Source organism: Gobius niger, assembly GCF_951799975.1.
Source record: "Gobius niger genome assembly, chromosome: 24".
Lineage (NCBI taxonomy): Eukaryota > Metazoa > Chordata > Actinopteri > Gobiiformes > Gobiidae > Gobius > Gobius niger.
The window spans coordinates 8,164,004-8,189,521 of record NC_136875.1 but is presented as its reverse complement, the minus strand read 5'-3'; the positions used below and the strand labels follow the sequence as shown (position 1 = coordinate 8,189,521).

Sequence of the window (25,518 nt, the reverse complement as noted above, 5' to 3'; positions counted from 1 at the left end):
TGAACACACTATAAGCGCAATACAGGATCGGTCGTGGATTATGGGCTTTGAAAATATGGTGGACAGTTCTGGGGTCGCTCTGAGACGCAGATCAGGGTGCTTTAGCAGTGGAAGAAGAAACAACCAGTCAAACTGCGTGAATGAAGCAAAATAGAGAATAACTTTATAACAATTTATAACAATAATACAGTATGTCTGCTTTCATATCAAGTCGCTCTCACACCAAAAGGTTTGTTTATGTGGATTTTTTTTAAATATTTGTGTGTGTTTTACCCTGTAGTGACCCAGCGGCTGTATGAGTGGTCAGCATGACGCCTTTACTTGACGCTTAGAGGAGGTGGGCCAGAGCGGCTGCGCTTCTCCCGCCCTGTGTCCGAGCTTCTCTGCTACTGTACCCGGTTTGACCGCAGGCTTTAGTGGGACAGATAAAACCTGCGGGTGCTTTTATCGCTTGTGATTTTGGTGCGCGTTCGTGTTAAGTGCTTTGTCGTAACGTAAAGCGTAGACTTCCAGGAGTTCACCAACATAAAGCTGTTTAACCAGTGGCCGAAGCAGCAATGGATGACATAAACTGAGCGTCAGATCTTCTGTTCTCGTAGCGTTGTTTTGAAGGCTGTATATGACTCCAAAGAAAGGCTCAGGTGCTGCTCCACCCCCCGCCTCAGCTGAGCGGGACAGAGGGACGCGCACTCTCTATTTCTCTGCTTTATTAAAATCGACTATTGTTTTCACCATAGCCATTTTTGTTAAACTGTTGTAAAATGCAAAGAAAAGTGGAGTGATTTGACAGGGGCTCATAGACATTATTTCACGCAGCTGTAGCTATAGGTTTTTTTTTCCTTTCCGTTTTTTATGTTGCTGCTGCTGCTCACGTACACTTGTAAACAACTCCTCGTGTTCGGCCACGGCTCGGTTCGTTTGTGTAAGTGTGAGCGCGGGCCGTTCGGGGCATCCAGGCCTTTCCTCAAACGAGCTGGAGAGTGGCACGGTTCGGATGTCAAGTGTGAGTGCGCCCTAAGACGCTCAAGAGGATCAATTGTTCGGAAGGTTTCACTGCTGACGGACGCTCTCGCCAAAAAGCCTACAAAACAATTGATCCTGGTGTGTTGTAGAGACCACCGTGATCGCCATGTTGACCACTCACACAGCCACAATGCTTTTTTGAGAATGTTCTTGGTCTAGGTGGGGGTTAAGAGGTTAAATAGCTTATGATATAAACACTCTGTGGAGCAACAGAAACAGATCTGTGGCCAGGGGCTGGACTGGGACTGAAAAACAGCCCGGGACTCTGACCAGCCAAATTAGCGTAATTGTGACTTCCACAAATACATATTTTAACCTCTTACCACCCGCCTTAACAATAAGGAGTGCATTTTCCCCAGTTCGGCTTTTTATCATTATTTATTTGACTGGTATCATCAGCAAAAAGAACGGGAAAGGTGGTCGTAGAAACAGAAGCAAAATCATTAATATAAATAATAAATAATAATGGTCCCAAAATTCAACCTTGTGGTACGCCATACTCCACGGAATTCCTTTTAGATTCATGTTTTTTTTATACTGGGCTTTACCCAAATCTAAAAGCTTCTCGACTGGAGATCAACAATGTAACGCCTCATTTGAAAGCTAAGACCTACAAAAGTGACGGAAGCTTTTCGTCACGTCGCCACATTTTTGTCATATTTTAATGATTTTTTCTATCATTTTTTGTTGTGTTTTTCTCATGTTTTTGTTGATTTTTCATCCTCTTTTTCTCGCTATTTTGATGCTTTTCTTGTTAGCTTTTAGATTTGGGTAAAGCTCGGTTGAGGCGGGACTAGTGGCCCTAGAGCCAGTGGCCCTTCTGTGCTCTTCCAGAATAGATACAGACGGCATCTCTGGAATCGCCCATATATGGTCATGTTTGAAAACAGTTAAGGGGGAAAACAATTTTGAAAAAATCTAAACTTTGTCTAATTATTCAAAAACTACTTTAACAAATGCTGAATTATGAATATAGTTTCTACTAAATAAAGAAACAAAGACATGGGGAGAAGCAAAGTGGTTCAACAGCCCATAAATACATGAATAACGGAGAATGCTAACTTCATGCTACAATTTAGCATCGGGCTAATGCTAACGGTTAGCTAGCGCTTGCTACAACTGCCGTTTTTTCACTTCTACTGAACAATCTGCTGTGAGAAAACATCCATATGGACCTGATTTACATTTGACTTTATTTATGTGATAAATAAGTTGATATTCCACCAGAAAATGGCAAAAAAGAGGGAAAATTGTGTTTCTCTAAAGATTCTATTTTCCCCCTCGGCGAAGCCACGCCCCCTTCTATGACGAGATGCCGTCTTTATCTATGGACATATGGCCAGTCCGCCCCTGCCTGTGGCCCAGCATCTGGCTCTGAACAGCAGCCAGCTCCTTGACCGATCTAAAACAATTTCCTTCCACTGGTTCGTCCTGGATTCTTTGTCCGAGTCAATGGGGAAAAAACGCCACTAATGACGCTCGGAGTCTCCTGCATGTCGCTTTTCAAATGAAAACCACATTTGTTTGAATTACCCATTCTGAAGCTGCGTGCCTTTGGAGTTTGGGAGGAGAGGCAGTCGGAGGAAGTGAAAGGATGGGAAGGAAAATAAATATATGGAGTCTTTGAATATTTGTGAAGGAAAGAGAGAGGAGGAGGAGGAGGGGAGAGACAAGGAATTTTCCTTCTTTATTTCCATTTAGTACACAGTGACCACCGTAAGAGCTAAAAGCAAAACTATTTACAATATAAACATCCATACACAAATAGTAGAAATACTCCATAAAATGAATCCAAATATTACCTTTTTTCCCCCATTCCAACTGGGAGCTAAAAAGCATAACCATAAGGTGCCATGTTCCCTTCCCCGCAAGGTTAGTGCTAGATCGTCTGCTCCGGAGGGACAGTCTGCTGTGAAAACGTGAGACACAAATTAAGGTTAGGGCCAGGGAAATGGTTAACCTCTTAACTCCCGCCTGAACCGAGAGGATCTTTTTCCTCACGTCATCAGATTTTTTTTTCCAACATTTTTTTGTCGGGTGTTTTTTTTTGTAATTTTTTATCACATTTTTGTTATTTTTTCGTCCATTTTTTCGTCCATTTTTAATCCATTTTTTGTCACATTTTTGTCACATTTTGTAATTTTTTTGTCATTTTGTATCCAATTTTTGTTATTTTTTTTGGTAAATTTTTCGTAAATTTTTCATCAATTTTTTGTCACATTTTTGTCACTTTTTGTAATTTTTTTTCACATTTTTGTTATTTTTTCGTCCATTTTTTCGTCCATTTTGAATCCATTTTTTGTCACATTTTTGTCACTTTTTTGGCACATTTTCTATCAATTTTTTGTAATTTTTCTGTTACATTTTTGTCATTTTTTCGTCCACTTTTTGTCAATTTCTTGTGACATTTTTGCCACTTTTTCATACATTTTTCGTCACTTTTTTATCAATGTTTTCTCACTTTTTTGTCACATTTCCATCATTGTTTTATTGCTATTTTCACTGCTTTTTTTTCCAGAAGCTTTTGGACTGGGGTAAAGCCATTAGGGCTAGGATTAGGATTATTTGTATTTTTTAGACAAACCAACTCATAGATCTATGAGACAAGGAAAGATGGAGAAGAATGAGGGACGTGGAGAGAGAAGAGGGAGACCAAAGGAGTAAAGAGATATTGCGTTTAGTGTATGTGATGTCGCCTGAATTGGGAAACAGCTTTGTTCTTGTCCTGTGCGTGTCTTGTAACGCTGACCCTCCCGTTACAGCGCCGTGGGGGAAAACCCTGCTCTCCTTCCACATTTCTTATGCTTTTTTTTCTCCTTTTCTTTTTGACATTTTCCCTCTTTGCACTGTCAGCACTTCCAGACCCAGAACCCCTCCTCAGCTCCTCCCTGCACTCTTTTTCATGACTTCTTGTGTCTTACTCTTTCGGGACAAAGCCTGGTTTTGTCGTTAAGGCTAATGCTTTGTTGCAGCTCGTTTCTCAGTAAGTGTTGGAGGAGAGTTTTCAAAAAATGACGAGGCAGCTGCAGGTGAATAGATTACTGGCAGAAATGTTGGGGGGGGGAAAATGGCGGTGATTCTTTTTTATCGTTGAACGCAAACAAACCGGGACTTCACTGAGTCCTTTTAGGAGGAAACTAAGGGTCTGTGATGCGGAGCTTTGTGTAGAACTGACATGACATTCAAGCATCGATGTGGGAAAATTCATCCAGTTCAGAAGGAGGGATGCCTGTGGTCAGCTACGCCTGAGAGTGTGTGCGCCAGAGAGGGTAGGGGGGAAGAGAAGGGAGGGAGAAAGGGGAGGGAGAGAGAAAGAGAGAGAGAGAGAGAGAGAGAGAGAGAGAGGGAAAGACAAAGAGAAGGGAGAGAGAGAGGAGGAAATGGAGGGAGAGAAAGAAAGAGAGAAGGGAGTGAGCGAGAGAGGAGGGAGGGGAGAGGGGAGAGAAAGAGGAGGGCGAGAGGGGGAGAGAGAGGAGGGAGAGACGAGGGAAAGAGGGGAGAGAGCGGAGGTAGAGAGGAGGTAGAGAGGAGAGACATTAGAGAGAGGAGGGAGAGAGGAGAGAGAGGAGAGAGCGAGAGGAGGGAGAGAGGAGAGAGAGGAGAGAGAGAGAGGAGGGAGAGAGAGAGAGGAGAGAGAGAGAGGAGAGAGAGAGGAGAGAGAGGAGAGAGAGAGAGGAGGGAGAGAGAGAGAGGAGAGAGAGAGAGGAGGGAGAGAGAGAGAGGAGAGAGAGAGAGGAGGTAGAGAGGAGAGAGAGAGAGGAGGGAGAGAGAGAGAGGAGAGAGAGAGAGGAGAGAGAGAGGAGGGAGAGAGGAGAGAGAGAGAGGAGGTAGAGAGGAGGTAGAGAGGGGAGAGAGAGAGAGAGGAGGGAGAGAGAGGAGGGAGAGAGAGGAGAGAGAGAGAGAGGAGGTAGAGAGAGGAGAGAGAGAGAGAGAGGAGGTAGAGAGGAGAGAGGGGAGAGAGAGAGAGGAGGGAGAGAGAGGAGAGAGAGAGAGAGAGGAGGGAGAGAGAGAGAGGAGGGGGAGAGAGAGAGAGGAGGGAGAGAGAGAGAGGAGGGGGAGAGAGAGAGGAGGGAGAGAGAGAGAGGAGGGAGAGAGAGAGAGGAGGGGGAGAGAGAGAGAGAGGAGGGGAGAGAGAGAGAGGAGGGAGAGAGAGAGAGGAGGGAGAGAGAGAGAGGAGGGAGAGAGAGAGAGGAGGGGGAGAGAGAGAGAGGAGGGAGAGAGAGAGAGAGAGGAGGGAGAGAGAGAGGAGGGAGAGAGAGAGAGGAGGGAGAGAGAGAGAGAGAGGAGGGAGAGAGAGAGGAGGGAGAGAGAGAGGAGGGAGAGAGAGAGAGGAGGGAGAGAGAGAGAGGAGGGAGAGAGAGAGAGGAGGGAGAGAGAGAGAGGAGGGAGAGAGAGAGAGGAGGGGGAGAGAGAGAGAGGAGGAGAGAGAGAGAGAGAGGAGGGAGAGAGAGAGGAGGGAGAGAGAGAGAGGAGGGAGAGAGAGAGAGGAGGGAGAGAGAGAGAGGAGGGAGAGAGAGAGAGAGAGGAGGGAGAGAGAGAGGAGGGAGAGAGAGAGATCGAGGGAGAGAGAGAGAGGAGGGAGAGAGAGAGGAGGGAGAGAGAGAGAGGAGGGAGAGAGAGCGAGGAGGGAGAGAGAGAGAGAGAGGAGGGAGAGAGAGAGGAGGGAGAGAGAGAGAGGAGGGAGAGAGAGAGAGGAGGAGAGAGAGAGAGGAGGGAGAGAGAGAGAGGAGGGAGAGAGAGAGAGAGAGGAGGGAGAGAGAGAGGAGAGAGAGAGAGGAGGGAGAGAGAGAGAGAGAGAGGAGGGAGAGAGAGAGGAGGGAGAGAGAGAGAGAGAGGAGGGAGAGAGAGAGAGAGAGAGAGAGGAGGGAGAGAGAGAGAGAGAGGAGGGAGAGAGAGAGAGAGAGGAGGGAGAGAGAGAGAGAGAGGCGAGGAGAGAGAGAGGAGAGAGGAGGGAGGGAGAGAGAGGAGGGAGAGAGAGAGGAGCGGAGAGAGAGAGAGAGGGGGAGAGAGAGAAGGAGGAGGGGGAGAGAAGAGGGGGGAGAGAGAGAGGGGGAGAGAGGAGGCGAGAGAGAGAGAGAGAGAGGAAGGGAGAGAAAGAAAGAGAGGAGGGAGGGAGAGAAAGAGAGGAGGGAGAGAGAGAGGAGGGAGAGAGAGAGGAGCGAGAGAGAGAGAGAGAGAGGAGGGAGAGAAAGAAAGAGAGGAGGGAGGGAGAGAAAGAGAGGAGGGAGAGAGAGAGAGAGAGGAGGAGAGAGAGAGAAAGAGAGGAGGGAGAGAGAGAGAGAGAGAAGGGAGGAGAGAGAGAGAGGAGGGAGAGAGAGAGAGAGAGGAGGGAGAGAGAGAAAGAGAGGAGGGAGAGAGAGAGAGAGAGGAGGGAGAGAGAGAGAGAGAGGAGGGAGAGAGAGAGAGGAGGGAGAGAGAGAGAGAGAGGAGGGAGAGAGAGAGAGGAGGGAGAGAGAGAAAGAGAGGAGGGAGAGCGAGAGAGAGAGAGGAGGGAGAGAGAGAGAGGAGGGAGAGAGAGAGAGAGAGAGAGGAGGGAGAGAGAGAAAGAGAGGAGGGAGGGAGAGAAAGAGAGGAGGGAGAGAGAGAGAGGAGGGAAGGAGAGAGAGAGAGAGGAGGGCTGAGAGAGAGAGGAGGGAGAGAGAGAGAGAGAGAGAGGGAGAGAGAGAGAGGAGGGAGAGAGAGAGAGAGGAGGGAGAGAGAGAGAGGAGGGAGAGAGAGAAGAGAGAGAGGAGGAGAGAGAGAGAGGAGGGAGAGAGAGAGAGAGAGGAGGGAGAGAGAGGAAAGAGAGGAGAGAGAGAGAGAGAGGAGGGAGAGAGAGACGGAGCGAGAGCGAGAGAGAGAGGAGCGGAGGGCAGAGAATTAAGGGGAAAGAGGGAGGCAGAGAAAGGACTGAGCCCAGTCGACTTCACCTGCCCTGGAATCTGCCCTCCTCACTGTTGGACTTCTCTCCTCCATCTCTCCCATTCATTACCAGTCAATGCACTGTGGCGATTGTGGGTGATCTTTCTGTGCAGCGTGGCTAATTTATCTTCCTGAGGATCAAGCTTACCTTTCTGTACCGTTCTGTCCTCCTGCCTTTCGCTGTAGCTACTGCCGTGCACCAACCACAGCATTTAGGTCTCACCCGAGGTTATGTCACACTTTAGTTCCCACGTGTTTTGCATTTTTAGGCAAAACACGGTGTTCATCCTTAGCCAGATAGATAACCTCACTGATTTTACAATGAAAGATGCCATATACAGTACATGCTTGTTGTTATGGCCACCATCTTGGGGACGTCTGGCTGCTACGCTACATGCTAACCGCGATAGCATGCTTGTGCAGAGCCGTGGGAAGATATTTTAGTTAGGGGGCGCTGAGGGACAAAATTTACCCCCAAAATACTTTTTCTGTGCATAAATCTTATTTATTAACCTCTTAACTCCCGCCTGAACCGAGAGCGTTTTCTCCAGTTCAGCTTTACCCAAATCCTGTAGGCCAGTGTAACGCCTCATTTGAAAGACCTACAAAAGTAAATTGATCTTTTTCCTCATATCAGATTTTTTTTTCATCACTTTTTTTGTTGGGCCGTCGTCTCATTTTTGTCAAATTTTCGTGACTTTTTTGTCACTTTTTCGTCAAATTATTCACATTTTTTTAAATCAAATTCTTATCACTTTTTCGTCAACTTTTTTCTAATTTTTTTGTCAAATTTTTGTCCATTTTTGTCCTTTTTTGTCCATTTTTTGTCACTTTTTCTGCAATCTTTTGTCACTTTTTTGTCACTTTTTCGTCCATTTTTTCCTCCATTTTTCGTCCATTTTTTCTCATTTTTTTGTCAAATTTTTGTTCATTTTTTGTCACTTTTTCATCAATGTTTTCTCACTTTTTTCACATTTTCATCCTTGTTTTCGTCTCAGTTTTGTTGCTATATTCACACCTTTTTTCCAGAAGCTTTTGGATTGGGGTAAAGCCAAACTGGAGAAAATGTGCTCGGTTCAGGTGGGAGTTAAGGGGTTAATATTGCCTTGCAGTTCACAAACTATCCACCAGGGGGTGCTGCAGCGCCCTCAGCACCCTGGGTTCCCACGGCCTTGGCCTTGTGCAGCTTAAACACTGACTCTGTTGACACCACAGAGGGTAAAAAGTCCAAGAGAAGGGTTTTTTTGCTTCCTTTTCAATACCGTCATTTACTTTGAGGGGTGAAAGCAGATCTTTGGCAAAATTCTGGTGCTCTGAGGTCGTACCCATTATCGTCTTCAGCCATGACTGCGATCACATACAAATATTACAGTCAGTTCTCCTTTATTTTCATCCTGATTGTTGTAGTGGCATAATTCCACTTCGGTCCTCAAAATGGCGGAGTTATCGGGACGTCATAACAACATATTGTGCTTCCCCCATGTTATGAGAAATGCGTTAAAATATCAATATTACTTGTGCCAAATATGATTAGCTTATCTTTTCAGTCTTGTTTCTTCTCCACAGTCTCCTCCTGTTTGATTTGGCTCCAATGGTACATTTTCCACGAGTCACTGGACTCTTGTAACTCCTTCTGTCTCCTCCTCTGTTTGGTCCAGTATTCTCTAAGGACCAACGCAGGTCAAACCCAGGTCTAAAAATGCGTCTCTTTCTGTTTCGGCCTCTGTAAAAGTCCCACATTCTCAGGTTTGTTTGTTCGGCCCCGATGTTTCCACTGCCTCAGCTCCACGGAGCACATCTGTCCAACAGCTGCAAAGAAAGGGGGCACTAAACCAGGACTTCAGCTCATGTATGTTTGGAGATTTTTTTTTGTTGTTGTACAGAGCCAAGACTACACTGAGGGCTTCTACATAGTACTTTTCAATTTAAATATGGATTTCACATGTATCATTATAAATAGCACGTCAAAGCAAATAACAGCGGTTGATAGTGATCAGAGGCGGGTCCGTTTGTGCACATAAGGGAATTTTTCCACAATTAACAATCCCACTCCTGTATGAACAGATGAAACCAATCTGACAAGTGTGAGACGGAATGAGAAAGCACACATGTTTTTTGTAAGAATTTGCATCACATGTGACACCCCCATGAGATCAAACGTGAGCTCAGGACATAAACAAGCCTGCCACCTGTCCTCTCGTGCCTCAAATCTGTTTCAAATTCCTCTTTACAAAACAACTCAAGCGCTGTCACATTAGAAGGAGAGCGTTTGTGAGCAGCAGTTTTCAGGTCTTTCCACAGATTTTCAATAGGATTTAGGTCAGGGCTTTGACTGGGCCATTCGAACACATTAATATGTTTTTTTTTTTAAACCATTCCATTGTAGATTTATCTTTGTGTTTAGGGTCATTGTCCTGCTGAAGGTGAATCTCCGCCCCAGCCTCAGTTCTCTTACAGGTTTTCCTCCAAAATGTCCCCATATTTGGCTCCATCCATGTTCCCAACTATTCTTACAATCTCCCCAGTCCCCGCTGAGGAAAAGCAGCCCCACAGCATGATGCTCCCCCCGTATATTTGTCTCTCATCTGACCAAAGCTCCTTCTTCCACATGGAGCTGTGTCCTCCATATGACTTCAGCAAACTTCAAACGGGATTTCTTATGGCCTCCTTTCAATAATGTCTTTCTTCTTCCACTCGTCCATGAAGGCCAGATTTGTGTAGAGTACGACTTATAGTTGTCCCATGTACAGATTCCCCCAGCTCAGCGGCAGGACTTCACAGCTCCTCCAGAGTTATCTTGGGGCACTTGGTTGTATTTCTTACCCGTGTTCTCCTTGTTCAGTTTGTTAGTTTACGTGAACAGACGTGTCTTGGTAAGTTGGCAGTGGTGCTTTACTCTTTCCATTTCTGAATGATGGATTGAACAGTTGCTCCGTGAGATGTTTAAATCTTGGGAAATCTTTGTATAACTTAAGGCTGCTTTAAACTTCTCCACAGCTTTATCCCTGACCTCTCTGGTGCTCCTTGGCCTTCATGATGTTGTTTAGTGACCAACACACTCCGACCACAGCTCTGAGGGCCTGAAAGAACAGCTGAAATTAAACTGAGAGTAGATTACACACAGGTGGCCTCTATTTAACCGTTAGGCCAAGGTGTGAACCTTCTGGAGTCATGAGGAATGTTATAAAGGCAATTTAATGCACTCAGAAAATGTGCAAATGTTCAAGGTGTATGAATACTTTCGAGAGGCACTGTATTTATCACACATAAATAGAGTCAAGTGTAAATCGGGTTCAGTAGAAGTGAAAAAAACAGCAGTTGTAGCTAGCTCTAGCTAATCGGTAGCATTAGCCTGTTATTTATGTATTTATGGGCTATTGAACCACTTTGCTCCTCTCCATGTCGTTGTTTCTTTATTTTGTAGAAACTATATTCATATTTCAGCGTTTGTTAAAGGGACTATACAGTGTTTTTAAAACTTTTTAAAACTACGTATTTTCTTCCCCCTCCATGTTCCAGCCATGTTATAGTGTGTAGAATGAGCTCAGACCTGTTCACCACTAGGGATGGGCGGACCGATACCAAAGTATTGATATATCGATACCAAGCGGCTACTTTTTAAGTATCGATATTGGGCAAAAAGTATCGATAGTAATTTGCATATGTAAAAAGAAGGCGGGGCAGCAATTATCAACACAAAAGGATGATTTATTTCTTTGTTCTGAGCCAAAACAGTCACAACAAGGATTGAACTGAGCCAGGCATATCATTCTGGTTTAGGCTCTGTTTGTCATTTAATTAACCAGTTAAAGTAATATAATTTTAATTGACCAGTTAATTATATAAAATAACCAATTTTAGAAATGTATATTGATTGAAATACATTCACCCATATGAAATGACCAGTATCGGTATCGGTATTGACAAAAATGACCCCAAAAGTATCGGTATCGTATCGATTCCAAAAAATGTGGTATCGCCCATCCCTGTTCACCACAACTGCCTCTAAAATCCTGCACTCTCAAAAAGCTGTTACTTCAGGTCCGAAGTGCCGTCATGCACGAGCTTAATGTAGAGACTGCAGTTACACGTCAGACCTGAGGGGGCAGTAGTGAGTATAAAATGACCAACTTGCATCTAGTCTCTTTAAGTCAAAAAGAGAAAATAAATGAACCATACGTCAAATACTTTGCCCTTTAATCCAGGTCAGAAATACAGTGGAGTACAAAGTAAAGGCTCTTAAGTCTAAAATGTAGCAACGTAAAAGTATTAAGTACTTTATCGCCTGCCTCCTCCACCGAGGCACATATTGTATATTGTAAACAGAATCCTTCACCAAAACAAATCCAAACAGATGCGCGGCAGACCCAGCAGACTTCATCTCCCTGGATTTTACATATTTGAATGCTTTTCAGAAACACAGATTACTTTGCCGGACTGTTGAACATCCCTGGATACAAATAAACTGTGATTTTTCTTTAAAGGGGCAACAACAACGCCCTCACGATGAGCAGTACGATCGGCCCGTTTTCACATCTGTACATATGAAGCCGTATATGTGAGCTTCCTCTGACTGTACTTCCAGTGCAGAAGCCTCTCGCTCTGGTGTTTCTTTGTTTCGGTGCCAGGAAAAGTCAATGTCAGCAGAACCGGATCTGGACTTCATTTGGCTCTGAAGTATGTCTGAGTCCACAGCTGCGCCCCTCCCCTCCCCTTCTCTCCGCTCGCCGACTTTGGGACTAATGTGGATTTGTCTCTAAACCAGGAAGTGACTGAGGTGGTGTGGCACGTAGGGAGACTCAGACATCTCCTCGTTTGGAGCTTCTTTATGGATGTGACTAAGGCTTTTCTGACACACATCTTCATTTTGCCTGGAGAAATAGAAAGGAATATTTTTCTATTTAGGTGTTGGCCTTTATTTGTTTTTATTTCAGCAGGAGATTCATAAAGTTGTCTATCGAGTGTCTCTGTCACACTTAACAACCTAGTTTAGTTTAGTTTATTTGAGCAACAGACGCATACAGGTATAGTATACATGTAACATACAGATTTTTTCACAACATAAGAGGTATTAGTGCTGCTCAAAGGGAGTAGGAAGAAGTTAGTTATAACTTATAATGCCCTACAACCGATACTCGATAACAAAGCTTCTTCCGGGTCCAAACTGTACAAAGTTCAATTGACAAACACAGCGAAAACAGCAACTTTATTTTCATGTCCTTGTACATTCACAACACAAGGCCAACAATTGTTTTGCACTTAATAATAACAATGTCTTCAGTGAAAAATTATTGTGTCTTTATTGTGTTTGGGGGGAGTCGATGGTTAATGTCAGAAAGCATCGCTAATGAAAATCCAGAGTACATGTAATATTTAGGAAGAGCTTTGTACAAAGAATAAGCCCCATTGTAGTGAATAGAACTTAAAGGGACTATACGGAGTTTAAAAATGTTAAAACAAAGTATTTTCCTCCCCTTACATGTTCCAGCCATGCTCCCTAAAGTGTAGAATGAGCTCAGACCTGTTCACCACAACTGCCTCTAAAATCCTGCACTGTCACTCAAAAAGTTGTTACTTCAGGTCAATGTTAATTTTGACAACATATTTTATTTTAGTTTTAGTCTTTTGACTAAAATGTAATTTAATTTTAGTCGAGATTTAGTCAAAAAAAGCTTTTCAATTTTAGTCTAGTTTTAGTCGACTAAATTTAAGACTAATTTAGTCGACTTTGCATTTATAATATTCATTATAATCATATTAAATCAAGGTCCTCGACTTCATGGAGCTGCTCCACATGAATAAAGCACAAATTTGGCAGTGAATTTACATGATCTGAGGCTCTTTCAGACGATCAATAGAAGTTTGGATGATTTTAGTCTCTCCTTTTCATTTTTACTTTGTCTTATTTAAGTCGACTAAAATATCTGGACATTTTAGTCACAGTTTTAGTCTCATGAGAAACTTTTAATTTAGTTTTAGTCCAATTTTAGTCGGTAAAAATATCACTTTGACTAAAATTAAGACTAAATATTTTAGTCGACGAAATTAACACTGCTTCAGGTCCAAAGTGCCGTCATGCACGAGCTTAATATAGAACCTGCAGTTACACGTAAGACCTGAGGTGGCAGTAGTGAGTATAAAATGTGTGTCATATGCAATGGCCGCTGGCTGCCCTGCTTTTTGACCACGAACTTGGGGGCTGCCATTGCTCTGCGATTGCTGTAGTACCTCCATATCGCCACTAGGCCCCCATTGAAAAGCATTGGAGTTTAGACACCTTAAAAACTACTTTAACGCCTGGTTTCAATTTTTTCAACACTATAACGCTGGGTTAGTCACAATATATGAAACCAGGCTGGTTTTCGTAATATGAATTTTTGAAATCTCGTACTTAATGAGGCTCGGACTGTTAGCATTGGAGCAGCGCGAGCTACACGTCACGCAAGGGCCGAGTCTACGGTGAAAATCCCGCCCGTATGTCCTTTTTAGGAACATGCTTCGTCAGAGCTGGGGAGGGGGAGTCTGTAAATCCGCCATCAATTCCCCCACGACCGTGGTCATTCTGGTAAACGGGGAGGAGTGAGCAGAAGACGTCCATTTTTTTTACAGTCTATGGTCATATGCACTTTAAGTACCTTTGGACCCGGAAGTAGAGTGATGTCATCATCCCTTAACAAGAGCATAGTCACAGCAGAAGGCGGCTACACTCTTTCTGTACTTACAAATATGTTGCATTTAAGGCAAGTAGGGAAATTGTACCTTTGGTTTTGCACTTACATCATTTGTAATAAGTTATGTATACAGTATGACGTGCAGTGAAAGTTCCTTTTGTACCGTCCAGCCCCCACAACATGTCAGAGTAAGATAAAGAATATAAACTACACTATAGAGTCGGTGTGAAGTGTATTTAAGCAACAGTCTGTAGGTCATATGGCTCAGGAAGAAGCTCCTCCTCATCCTCTCAGTTTCAGTATCGCCTCACATTACTGATCAAATTATCCAAATTTGAGAAATTGTATTTAAGAATGCGACATGCGACTATTGTATACTTTTTCCACTGCAGTATTTCCTCTGGTGTGAATGGAACCAGCGACCCCCTGGTTCAGTAATCAAATACTTTACTTAAGTTGTATGTATTTTTTTTTTATTGTCCACAGATTCTGAGCCTCCGAGAGTCATAAACGTGATCCTGCCCGATCAGAGACACTACTTCCTGCTTCCTGTGGGCTACGTCCTCACTTCCTGCTTGCTTCTGGCCTTCATCGTGCTCATCATCCTCCTCATCACACGTCGACGCAAGAAGAAAGGTAGAAATGTAGAAATTAACGTAGTTGTATTAGTATGATTTGAAATAAAACTACATTTCCTAACCACATCTCGTTGTTTTGCAGAGCCGTACCCTCAGGCTTCAACTCGGTGAGCTCAAGCCTATTTTATTATTGGTGTGTTTGACGTCCTCCCCACAAAGTCTGCCATCGTATTTTCTCCAGTTCAGCTTTACCTAAATCTAAAAGCTTTCCAACTGGAGTTTACAGCGTATAGGCCGGTGCAACGCCTCATTTAAAAGCTAAGAACAGATCTTTTTCCTTGTGTTGTTGCTGTGTTGCTGCACATTTTTGTCACTCGTTTGCTGGTCTTTTGTTGCTTTTGTGTCACTTTCTCCATCACTTTTTTGGGATCACATTTTAATCACTTTTTTGTTTCATCTTTGTTGCTGTTTTTGATGCTTTTTACGAGAAGCTTTTAGATTTGGGTAAAGTCAAACTGCAGAATATGTGGTCGGTTCAGGTGTGTGTGTGGATTGCGTATAATTGACTACCTGGGCTTGCAATTTGATGTAGTGTAAGTGTACCATCCCCACTACTGCCTGCAGAGGGAGCTCCAGGCCAGTGTTAATTTCGTGTTAATTTCGTCAACTAAAATATTTAGTCTTAATTTTAGTCAAAGTGATATTTTTGACGACTAAAATTGGACTAAAACTAAATTAAAAGTTGTTCATGGGACTAAAACTATTTCGATCACAACAGTAAACGATTACAAAATTAGCATAATCGCAAAAAATCCATTATAATTTATTTTATTTTTTTAAATTTTTTTTGCAAAGCAGACTTGCATTATTTCACGGCGCTGGGATTATTTTCCCTCGCTTTTCTCGTGCCATGGCTCATGCTTTTGTCTGACATAAAAACAAACGGCGCTGTGTGATGACGTCATCAGGCCGCGCTGCTCAGTTTACTTGCGCAGGTGTGAGGGCTGGCCAGCAGGGGGCAGGTGTGAAACAGGGACCTCTCTTTAATCAGGGCAAACTTGAAATCATTTGTACTTTTATGACTGTTCAGAAAACATAAAGTGTAGTGTAGTGTTTTGATTAATAAATAAATAAATTAAAGATAGATTTTTTTTAAAGGCAACAAATAATCGTTTGAATAATCGTGATTTCAATTATGACAAAAATAATCGTGATTATTATTTTTTCAATAATCGAACTTCTATTGACCGTCTGAAAGAGCCTCAGATCATGTAAATTCTCTGCCAAAGGATCAGCTCTGAGCTTTGTTCATGTGGAGCAGCTCCATGAAGCAGAGGAACAAGATTAAATATGATTATAATGAATATTATAAATATAAGTCGACTAAATTAGTCTTAAATTTAGTCGACTAAAACTAGACTAAAATTGAAACCATTTTTTTGACTAAATCTCGACTAAAATTAACTTACATTTTAGTCAAAAGTTACGCAGGATGTGTCCGCTTCTATGTTGGACATGTTTAATGTTTAATCTCCAGTCTGAAATCTTCTTGAAAATAGTGTCAAAAATAGTAATAGGTATGTGCTTGGTTAAGGCGGGGGTTAAAATGTCCAAAGAGTGAGCTGAAAAACTTGACAAAGTGAATATTTCCTCTAATCGCGCGTGATGGATTTACAAGTGTTTCTTTTTCCCGGCGCTGCAGGTCGAGTCGTAGCGAGAGCAGTTCGGAGGAGTTCGAGATGGAAGTTTCTGAGGTGAACGGGCCCATCCGAGAAGAGCCACAGTTCGGTGAGTTGGAAGGAGAAAAAAAGTGAATTTGAACAGATAAAGTTCGGTTCATGCGAGATGTTGCATTTGACTATTTCAGATTACAAAAACAACCTACTGAGGGAGAAGTCCCACAGACACTCCCAGCCCAAAGTCATCGACCTGGACAAAGGTAAACCCTGACACATGAGCTCATTGTCCACTGTGTCATAACTAATGAGATTCTTCTAATATTTGTGATTTTATTCTACGTTGTTCTGCCATATCATTAGCCTGGCATCCAGACTAATCTCCGATGTTTATTCATTAATAAACAGGAGACTAGTCTGGACTAATGTGGGACAACCGAAGCGCATAGATACAGACGGCATCTCTGGAATTGCCCATATATGGTCATGTTTAAAAACAGTTAAGGGGGAAAACAAGTTGAAGAAAAATCTAAACTTTCTCTAATTATTCAAAAACTACTGTAACAAATGCTGAATTCTGAACATATTTTCTACTAAATAATGATACAAAGACATGGAGAGGAGCAAAGTGGTTCAACAGCCCATAAATACATGAATAACGGAGAATGCTAACATAATGCTACATGTTAGCATCGGGCTAATGCTAACGGTTAGCTCGCGCTAGCTACAACTGCAGTTTTTTCACTTCTACTGAACAATCTGCTGTGAGAAAATATCCATATGGGCCCGATTTACACTTGACTTTATTTATGTGATAAATAAGTTCATTTTCCACCAGAAAATGGCTAAAAAGAGTGGACAATTAAGTTTCTTTAAAGATTCTATTTTCCCCCTCGGCGAAGCCACGCCCCCTTCTATGACGAGATGCCGTCTGTGTCTATAGCAGCCAATGAGAACATAGCGAATGTGACGACAGAAACAGCGACAAGAAAGTTGTCGTAATTCGGACATTAGCAATGGCGCTCCTGCCACACGGAGTTCAGTAAATGACTTCTGTCGTTTATGTCAGAAAAACTTAAGAATACAAGCATACCGGAGCATTACGTGAAGTGGTTTCTTGTGTTGAAAAACAAAACAAAGGTGCAACAACGTGACGTTCAGGGAGCTGCTCTGATTGGTCGGTAGGCTCCATATCGCTGTGTCACTTCCTTTGAAAGCGCGCAATGGAGTGTTGCCAGACTCTCTTCTGTAAAGAAGCGGAGTCTGGTTGGCGAGACTACCACATCATGAGCATTACAGTGTAACGCCTCATTTGAAAGCTAAGACCTTCAAAACTAATCTAAGCTTCTTCCTCCCTCCTGTTTTTTGTTGCTTTTTGTATCTGTTTTGGTCACATTTTCATTGACACTAATACACTAATAAAACGGAATGTGGCCAAAATGACTAGAACATGAAAACAAAACTAAGGAAGAAGCTTAGATGAGTTTTGTAGGTCTTAGCTTTCAATCGAGGCGTTTCATTGGCGTATCGGCCGTAAGCAGGGGCGGACTGGGACTGAAAAACGGCCCTGGACTCTAAGAAAACGCACACTTTTCCAAAGACATATTTTAAGCTCTAACCACCCACATTAACTGAGTGCATTTTCTCCAGTTCGGCTTTACCCAAAGCTAAAAGCTTCTCGACTGGAGAGCAACTGAGAGCAAGTGACTGTAACTTTTATTCATGTTGTCGCCGCATTTTTGTCACTCTTTTTGTGGCTTTTTTGTGGCTTTTTCATTACTTTTTTTTAAATGGCTTTTCGCCGTGTTTTCATCACGTTTTTGTCACTTTTTTTGTTGTTTTTTTACTTTCTTGTTGTGTTTTTCGTTGCTCTTCCGGCACATTTTCATCATAGTTTTTGTCGCCATTTTGATGCTTTTCTTTTAAGCTTTTAGATTTGGGTAAAGCCCAGTTAAAGTGATAGTCTGTGTGCAAAATCGACCGCCTGGTTTTGTAAAGTTTTCGCAGGTTACACTTCCCAGATTTCTGCAGCTAATCAGAGTCAAGCATCCTCCCGTGTCGACCAATGAGACGAGGTTTTCCTGTGAACCGGCCTGTCGGGTCCAATCAGGAGGGAGGGGGAGGGGCTTGATGGTTTACTTTTGAAAATTCTGTTCCTGCTCTCCTCATTTTGCAAACTAAGAAGGGCTTTCTGGTCCAAGGAGGGAGGAGTTTACTTTCAAATTTCACTCTCCTCTCTTTGCAAACTTACAGACTATCACTTTAAGGTGGGGGGTAAGAGATTAAGGAGAAAATTGAGGGGCCAGATGGGTGGCCCTAGAGCCAGTGGCCCTTCTGTGCTCTTCCACCCCTGGCTGTAAGCTCCAGTCGAGAAGCCTATAGATTTGAGTAAAACTGGAGAAACGTGCTCAGTAAAAGCGGGAGTCAAGGGGTTAAAACATATTTTTGACTTTTGCCTGCGTTATTATTAGGACTCTAAAATCACCAATGGAACTGAAAACGTGAGAAAAACAACAACAAAAAATGATTGAAAAAATAATTAAAAAAACAACAAAAATGTGACAAAAATGTGGCGACGTGACGAAAAGTTTCCATCACTTTTGTAGGTCTTAGCTTTCAAATGAGGCGTTACATTGTCGCTCTCCAGTCGAGAAGCTTTTAGATTTGGGTAAAGCCCGGTATAAAAAAACATGAATCTAAAAGGAATTTCGTGGAGTATGGTGCACCACAAGGATCAATTTTGGGACCATTATTATTTATTATTTATATTAATGATTTTGCTTCTGTTTCTACGACCACCTTTCCCGTTCTTTTTGCTGATGATACCAATCAAAAAAATAATAATTAAAAGCCGAACTGGGGAAAATGCACTCGTTATTGTTAAGGCGGGGGGTAAGAGGTTAAAATATGTATTTGTGGAAGTCACAATTACGCTAATTTGGGCCAGGCTGGTCAGAGTCCAGGGCTGTTTTTCAGTCCCAGTCCGCCCCTGTATTTGGCTAATCCGACAATCACACAATGACAACGGTTGCTGTTTCCCCCCACATCTTTCTTTTTTTATTTTCTCTCTTTTTACAGCTTTATTATTTTTCTGTGTCTTTCTGTTTCCCCCCACTCCGCTGCAGAAATGGAAAAGTTCCGCAAGTGATGGAACAGCTGGGAGTCAGTCACTGGCTGGACCAGAGGCGAAGCACAACCAGAGACCAGCTCAAGAACGGACACGTCTAAAACCCACCAAGGATTGATAATGTTTCCAATCGACTCCTGTGATTTTGTATGTGTTGTATAGACCCGTTTTTTTTCTCCCTTGCTTCAATCTGAAAAGAGAAGACGAGGCTCCCCAGGGATTGAGTGCCATCTAGAGGAGCTCAGAGGAAACTACAACCGCACTATAAAGAATTTAAATACTGAAACAAGGAAGACATTTGTATCGTCTTTTGAATGTAACCAAGTGCCTTTCTGCTCATTTTCGGTCGACTCTCTTGCTAAGGCAGTATTAACGCTAACGGCCTGCTATGTTTGTAAGCACTCTTTCGTTTTGGACGTTTTCACATGGAGAAAAAGGAAAGAGTCCAAACCTGACAGGATTATTTCAACGCACCGGACTCTGGAGATTTGTCGGTAAAATGGTCACCTCAAGTTATGTTTCGTTTGTTTTTGAATCACAAATAACATACTGTTTTTGAAGGCTTTTATTCTTGAAACAAGGCAGAATAGCTTAATCTTACAGTTTCAGTGTTCTTAGAGATATTTAGGTTTAAAGGAATAGTTCACCGTTTTTCCATACTGAGATATGTTCTTACCTGAGCTTAGACGAGTTGATACGTGCCTGTCTGGTCTTTGTGCACACCCGTGGAAGAGCGTGGTAGCTTCCAACTTCACCCCCGTTTGGAGCCATAGGAATATGCTAGGACTGGCCAAATGCTAACAACATCTTTGGTCTTTTTGCGTGACTGAGGGCACACAGTTCGTCCATACTAAGGTCTGTTCTTACCTGAGCTTAGACGAGTTGATCCCTGTACCTGTCTGGTCTTCATGCTCGTAGAAGAGCTTCACCCCTGGTTGGAGCTATAGAAATAAATGGGAGAGGCTAAATGCTAACAACACACTGCAAAAAGTGTCCTTCTAAAAACAAGGAAAAAAATCTTAAAATTAGACATTTTCTCTTGTTTCAAGGAAAAAATTCTGCCAATGGGGTCAGCATTTTTTTCTTGCAAAGAATTCTTATTTCTAGAATATTTTTCTTATAAAACAAGAAAGAAACACTAAATTTAAGCAAATAAAAAGCTAGAATTAAGCAAAATGTCCTCAGAAAATGGAATAATTTAAGGAAAACATTCTTATTTAGTGAAAAATTGTGGATATTTTACTTAAATGTTGCTTGATTTAAGTAAAATGTTCTAAATTACTCACATTTTTGAGCAAAATGTTCTTAATAAATACTAATATTTAAGGAAAGTATTGCCCGCGCCCAGAGACCCGTCTCCAGGATGTGGAGCCAGGCTGATGGTCAGAATCACCTGCTGGAGGATTCACCTATTGTACATGTTTTTAGTGGCAGACACGGGGAGAACATGCTCCACACAGAAACGCCCCGTCCTGGTGGGAATCAAACCCAGGACCTTCGAGCTGTGAAGCTGAGGCTCTAACCGCTGTGCCACCGAGCCGCCCACTTTAAAGAATGGAATGTATTATCCATCTGTGAGAATCAGTTGTTACTTTAAGAGTTGTTGTGAGCTTAGTTTTTCTTAAAATCTAAAACTGAAGAAGATTCAAAAAGTTTTTCTTTTTTGTTACAAGAAAAATTATCATGTTTTTAGCAAATTTATCTGAACAAGAAATGGCTCGATTTTATTTCCTAAAACAAGAATTTTTTTCTCAAGAAAACTTTGCTCCACAAAACATTATTACTTTTTAGGTAAAAAATAAGAACTTATTTCTTAAAGTAAGACATTTTTTACTGGCTTAGAATCCACTTTTTGCAGTGCATCTTTGGTCTTCGTGCGTGACTGAGCGCACGCACGAAGACCACACAGGTACGTATCAACTCGTCTAAGCTCAGGTACGAACATATCTCAGTATGGAAAAACGGTGGCCTGTTCCTTTAACGTTTTGAACAAAATGGAAATGAGAGATGTGTTTTTGCTCATAAAAATCTCAAAAATGCACCAAAGAAGAGGAAGAAAATGATGAGAAATGTCAGATTGAATATTTTTTGTCTAATTGTTGTCGCTGTTTTGAAGCTTTTTTTTCAAGCAGCTTTTAGATTTGGGTAAAGCCAAACTGGGGAAAATGTGCTCGGCTAAAGACACTAAACAAGCTCTGGTTAAATTTGACGAGAATTCTCAATCACTCCGGGGAATACGTAACAGTTTACTTATTCAAGGCTAAGGCATTGATCCATCGGATGCATATTTGCACTTTTTTTTCTTCTTTTTGTACATATATGTAAGCTTTAAACACAACACAAATGTCCTAAAGTTATATCACTAATCCACAGGTGTCCTTGTGATTGCAGTGATGTAAAATGCACTTCGCTCTGTTCTGCCTCTTTTGTATATGATGTGTTTTCTCATAAATAAAGCTCGCTTGGAATAATTGCAGCATTGAGCGCTCGGATAGTGGCTCCCATATGTCCCAAAAGTATGAAAAGCGCACAGTTTTACGAGGACGGAGCACATTGTTGGGGAGTAATTGCCTCCTCTTGGTTTGAAAACACAACAATTAACGTCACCTGGAGGACATGGCGCCCCTTATGTTTACATCTAGGTCAACAGATGAGCGTGAGGAGGTGGGGGTAATGCCGGAAAGTGCTGTGGCCGTGTGGCGGATTGGGGAAAAAAATACTATTAAAATTTGTGGTTTAGGTACAAAAGGTGAATTTTGATAAAGGTCGGTCCGGTTTGAAGGTGAAACTACAACATCTAACATAGTCTGATCTTCCTGATCTCGATAATGTGTCTCAAAAGCTCCTTGTTGCTCCCTGAAAGTTGAGAAACGAGCTTTTAACCTCTTAACCCCTTTTTTTTTTTTTTTACTATTTATTTAAAAAAAAAAATATTTTTCTTCTTAAAGCAGTACTAAGTAACGTGTTTACCTTAATAAATCCTTTTCGTAGTCCCTGTGGGGGTAATACAAGTGTTTATGGGATGATTGGAGGGTCTTTCATCTCCCCCTGGTGTCTCTGGACAGAAAACCATGTTTGCAACTTGTCTGCCACCGGACCGGAGCCACCAATACACACTAATGAAATCACGAAGAAGAAGCTAACATGCTAACGGGCAAAGCTAACTGCGGGCTAACGTCACTTTAAACAGTATTTACAGCCAAGTTTGAGTGAAAAAAAATATTTCCATTGTATAATTGGATGCACAGTATCCCTCTCTCCCTTCGCCTTTCCTGTCAGCGTAGTATTTACTGTACAAAACAATTAATAAGTTAAAAAATCGTAACTTGCTACGACACCTGCAGTTGCGCCTATGGCCTCTAGGGGGAAGAGTTACTTAGTACTGCTTTAACAATAAACAGAAAAAAAAAAACAGAAACAAAGAAGGAGAAAACAGCGGCAAAAACAGATAAATAAATAGTTAAATCAATAGCAAAAAAATTAAAAATAAAATAAAATAAAATAATAAAAGTCTTAATTTGTGTCAGCAGTGTGAGTTTTGCAACCTCCTGTATTAGCAGATATTACATATAAGTTTCTACACATATATACACACACATTCCCACTATTTTTTTTTTTATACAACAAAACAGGGGTACGGTATATCTGCACATAGATTATTATTACTTTGTCAAGGTTTAAGTTTAGCGCCCTATTCATTTAGATTAGTTTTATATGAAACTCCAGTTGATTTCATGATTTTTACTTAATTCTTTATTTTACTTTATCTCTTTATTTTATATATTAATTTAGCTTAAACCACATCAATTATCTATATTATATTATATAGTATGAGTAACTCTTTTTGTTTCTTTTTTCTTTTGCAGACATGACAGAAACAAATAAAATACATGACACACACAAAAGTCACAATACAAAAATACAAAACAAGACAAAACAAAACAAACAACATAAAAAAAAAAACACAACAAAAAGAAAAAAGAAAAAGGAGTTGGGGGGGGGGGGGGGGGGCGGGGGTTGTGGTACAGTTCATAAAAAATAATTTGTATGAGTAAGTCTAAGTAATAATTGTTCACATCTTATTTTCAGTCCATATCAATGCATGTTATTGCCATTCATGTCCAAAATAGTCTTTAAGGGGAGACCAGTCGTTTACGAAATTGTCCAAAGTTCCATCCAGTGCATGATGTAATCTTTCGTATGGTAACAGTGTCAGTTTTCTGTTTCTCACGCCAAAGAGATAAAGTAGGAGAGCGTTCTTTAATCCAGACTTGTAGTATCGAGAGGCGAGCGGCGAACAACATTATGAGCATTGGTTTCGTTTCCGCCGCGCAGTCGCCAACACCAAGAATACACAGTATAGGGTCAAGTGGCGCTTTAATCCCAAACATTTTTTCAATTTCCTGAACAACCGAAGACCAGAACGAGGCAATTAAAGGACAGGTTCACATTAAGTGGAAATAACCCCCACCTTAATCCAGCACATTTTCTCCAGCTTTACCTAAATCTAAAAGCATCTCGACTGGAGCTTACGGCCTTTTTTGAAAGCTAAGACCTATAAAACTCATCTAACGTTCTTCCTTGTTTTCGTTTTTTTGCAACGTTTTCATTGCAATTTTTTTGTGTGCTATTTTTGCTCTCCAGATGAGAAGCTTTTAGATTTGAGTAAAGCCGAGCTGGAGAAAATGCGCCCTATTAAGGGGTTAAGAGGTTAAACTCATCCCCTTGAAGAATCCTGATGTTGGAAAAAAGACATACAGGAACGAACAGTTAAAATTTACCTCACTTCCAATTCCTTTACAATCATTTTAGAATAAATAAAAAGGATTTTGGCGTGAAGAAAAGAGAAACATGTTGAAGTCAGAATGACGACTCGCGTCAGTGTTGCAGGTGGACTTTGAAGTTTGGACATGAAGCATCAGCATAACAGTGGTAGGAGATCCCATGTTTGCTGAGGACATTACCGAGGGGGAGCATGTGGGTTGTGAATAGTGTGGGGCCGAGTACCGACCCCTGTGGGACCCCACACTGGGTTTCCTCTGGACTTGCATGTCTCCAATTGGACAGACTCGGTTCTGTCAGATAGGTACGACTGGAACCAAAGCCGTACCTGACAGTCCACTGTCACCGCAAGGGTAAGTAGCCATTATGCCATCATAAAGGTTAGTGCTAGATCGTATGCTCCGGAGGGACGGTCTGCTGTGAGTTTGTTTAGATCTATGAGTTGGTTTGTCTAAAAATACAAATAATCCTAATCCTGGCCCTAATGGCTTTACCCCAGTCCAAAAGCTTCTGGAAAAAAGTGATGGGAAAAACAACAATGATGGAAATGTGACAAAAAAGTGGGAAAACATTGACAAAAAAGTGACGAAAAATGTATGAAAAAGTTGCAAAAATGTCACAAGAAATTGACAAAAAATGGACGAAAAATTGACAAAAAAATGACAAAAATGTGACAAAAAAATGACAAAAATGTGACAAAAAATGTATTAAAAATTGACGAAAAAATGACAAAAATGTAATAAAAAATTACAAAAAAGTTACAAAAATGAGTTGAACACCCAACAAAAAAATGTTGGGAAAAAAATCTGATGACGTGAGGAAAAAGATCCTCTCGGTTCAGGCGGGAGTTAAGAGGTTAACCATTTCCCTGGCCCTAACCTTAATTTGTGTCATGATATCTCACGTTTTCACAGCCGACTGTCCCTCCGGAGCAGATGATCTAGCACTAACCCATCATGAACTGCTATAACTAGGCTGTAAGCTAGCAGCAGAAATAGCAACAGTTTTACAGATGATTTTTGTAATAGGTAAATCTCTCACAAAGATGAAATGATCCCTCCCTGAAACCATGGGCGTGGCGTAGTGCTCGGTGCTCGTTGTAATTGCACAGCTGGCCAGGGCGAGTGCTGCTCTCATGTGTCTGCCATGCTGATCACATTATGGCAGCAGAACCATGACAGGGAGGAAGAGACGACAGCAACAACCAAAAAAAAGTGTAAATGGGACAGACCAAGTGAAGTTGCTATGAAGTAGAGTATCAGCAGGGAAAGGATATCACACAGAGGTCTAAAAAGCAGAGCAAGACCCAAACGCCGTCTGGTAACGCCAAAGCCGTCCCACCACTGACCCCAAGTGAGCGCTCTCTGCTCTGCAACAGTCGCTCTCAGTGTTGTGCAGAAGATGGACAATAAAACCAGTGGTTCTGTCTCTTGTAAGGGAGAATCATGTGCCCAAAACAGCTTAGATCTGCCAGAGCCACTCACAAGCCTTTATGAGAAAGAAATGAGAGATGGGAGCAGAGATGAGTTTGTTTGAGTTTAGATGCAAATTCGACTTTAACCTGTGGACTGAAAAAGACTCTTCTTCACCATCTGTTGAGCGGATCATGCCAAATTAACTTCTTGTTAGAAAAGAATGACTGATTGCTGAAAACCTCCATGAAAAATGTGTCCTTCCTGAGTTAGTTGCCAAGGTTTTCTCTGCACCTAAAGTTTTGTTTGATAATGGTTAGCAGTGGTGCTATTGTTGTGAGGCAGAAT

At 41.9% G+C, this 25,518-nt stretch overlaps 1 protein-coding gene and 1 long non-coding RNA gene across 2 annotated transcripts in view; both read left to right on the top strand.

Annotated features, from left to right (window-relative positions):
- The window catches only part of LOC306982299 (matrix remodeling-associated protein 8-like), a 31,243-nt gene extending 11,859 nt beyond the window's left edge, over nucleotides 1-19,384 (top strand). Inside the window, exons 8-12 of the mRNA XM_079582210.1 lie at nucleotides 14,082-14,231; nucleotides 14,316-14,340; nucleotides 15,876-15,961; nucleotides 16,041-16,112; nucleotides 18,975-19,384. Coding sequence (XP_079438336.1) covers nucleotides 14,082-14,231; nucleotides 14,316-14,340; nucleotides 15,876-15,961; nucleotides 16,041-16,112; nucleotides 18,975-18,997 — 356 coding nt within the window. The 3' untranslated portion in view covers nucleotides 18,998-19,384. The remainder of the gene's footprint in view (nucleotides 1-14,081; nucleotides 14,232-14,315; nucleotides 14,341-15,875; nucleotides 15,962-16,040; nucleotides 16,113-18,974) is intronic.
- Nucleotides 1-25,518, top strand: part of LOC306982336 — a 284,342-nt gene that overhangs the window by 65,522 nt on the left and 193,302 nt on the right. The window lies entirely within an intron of this gene.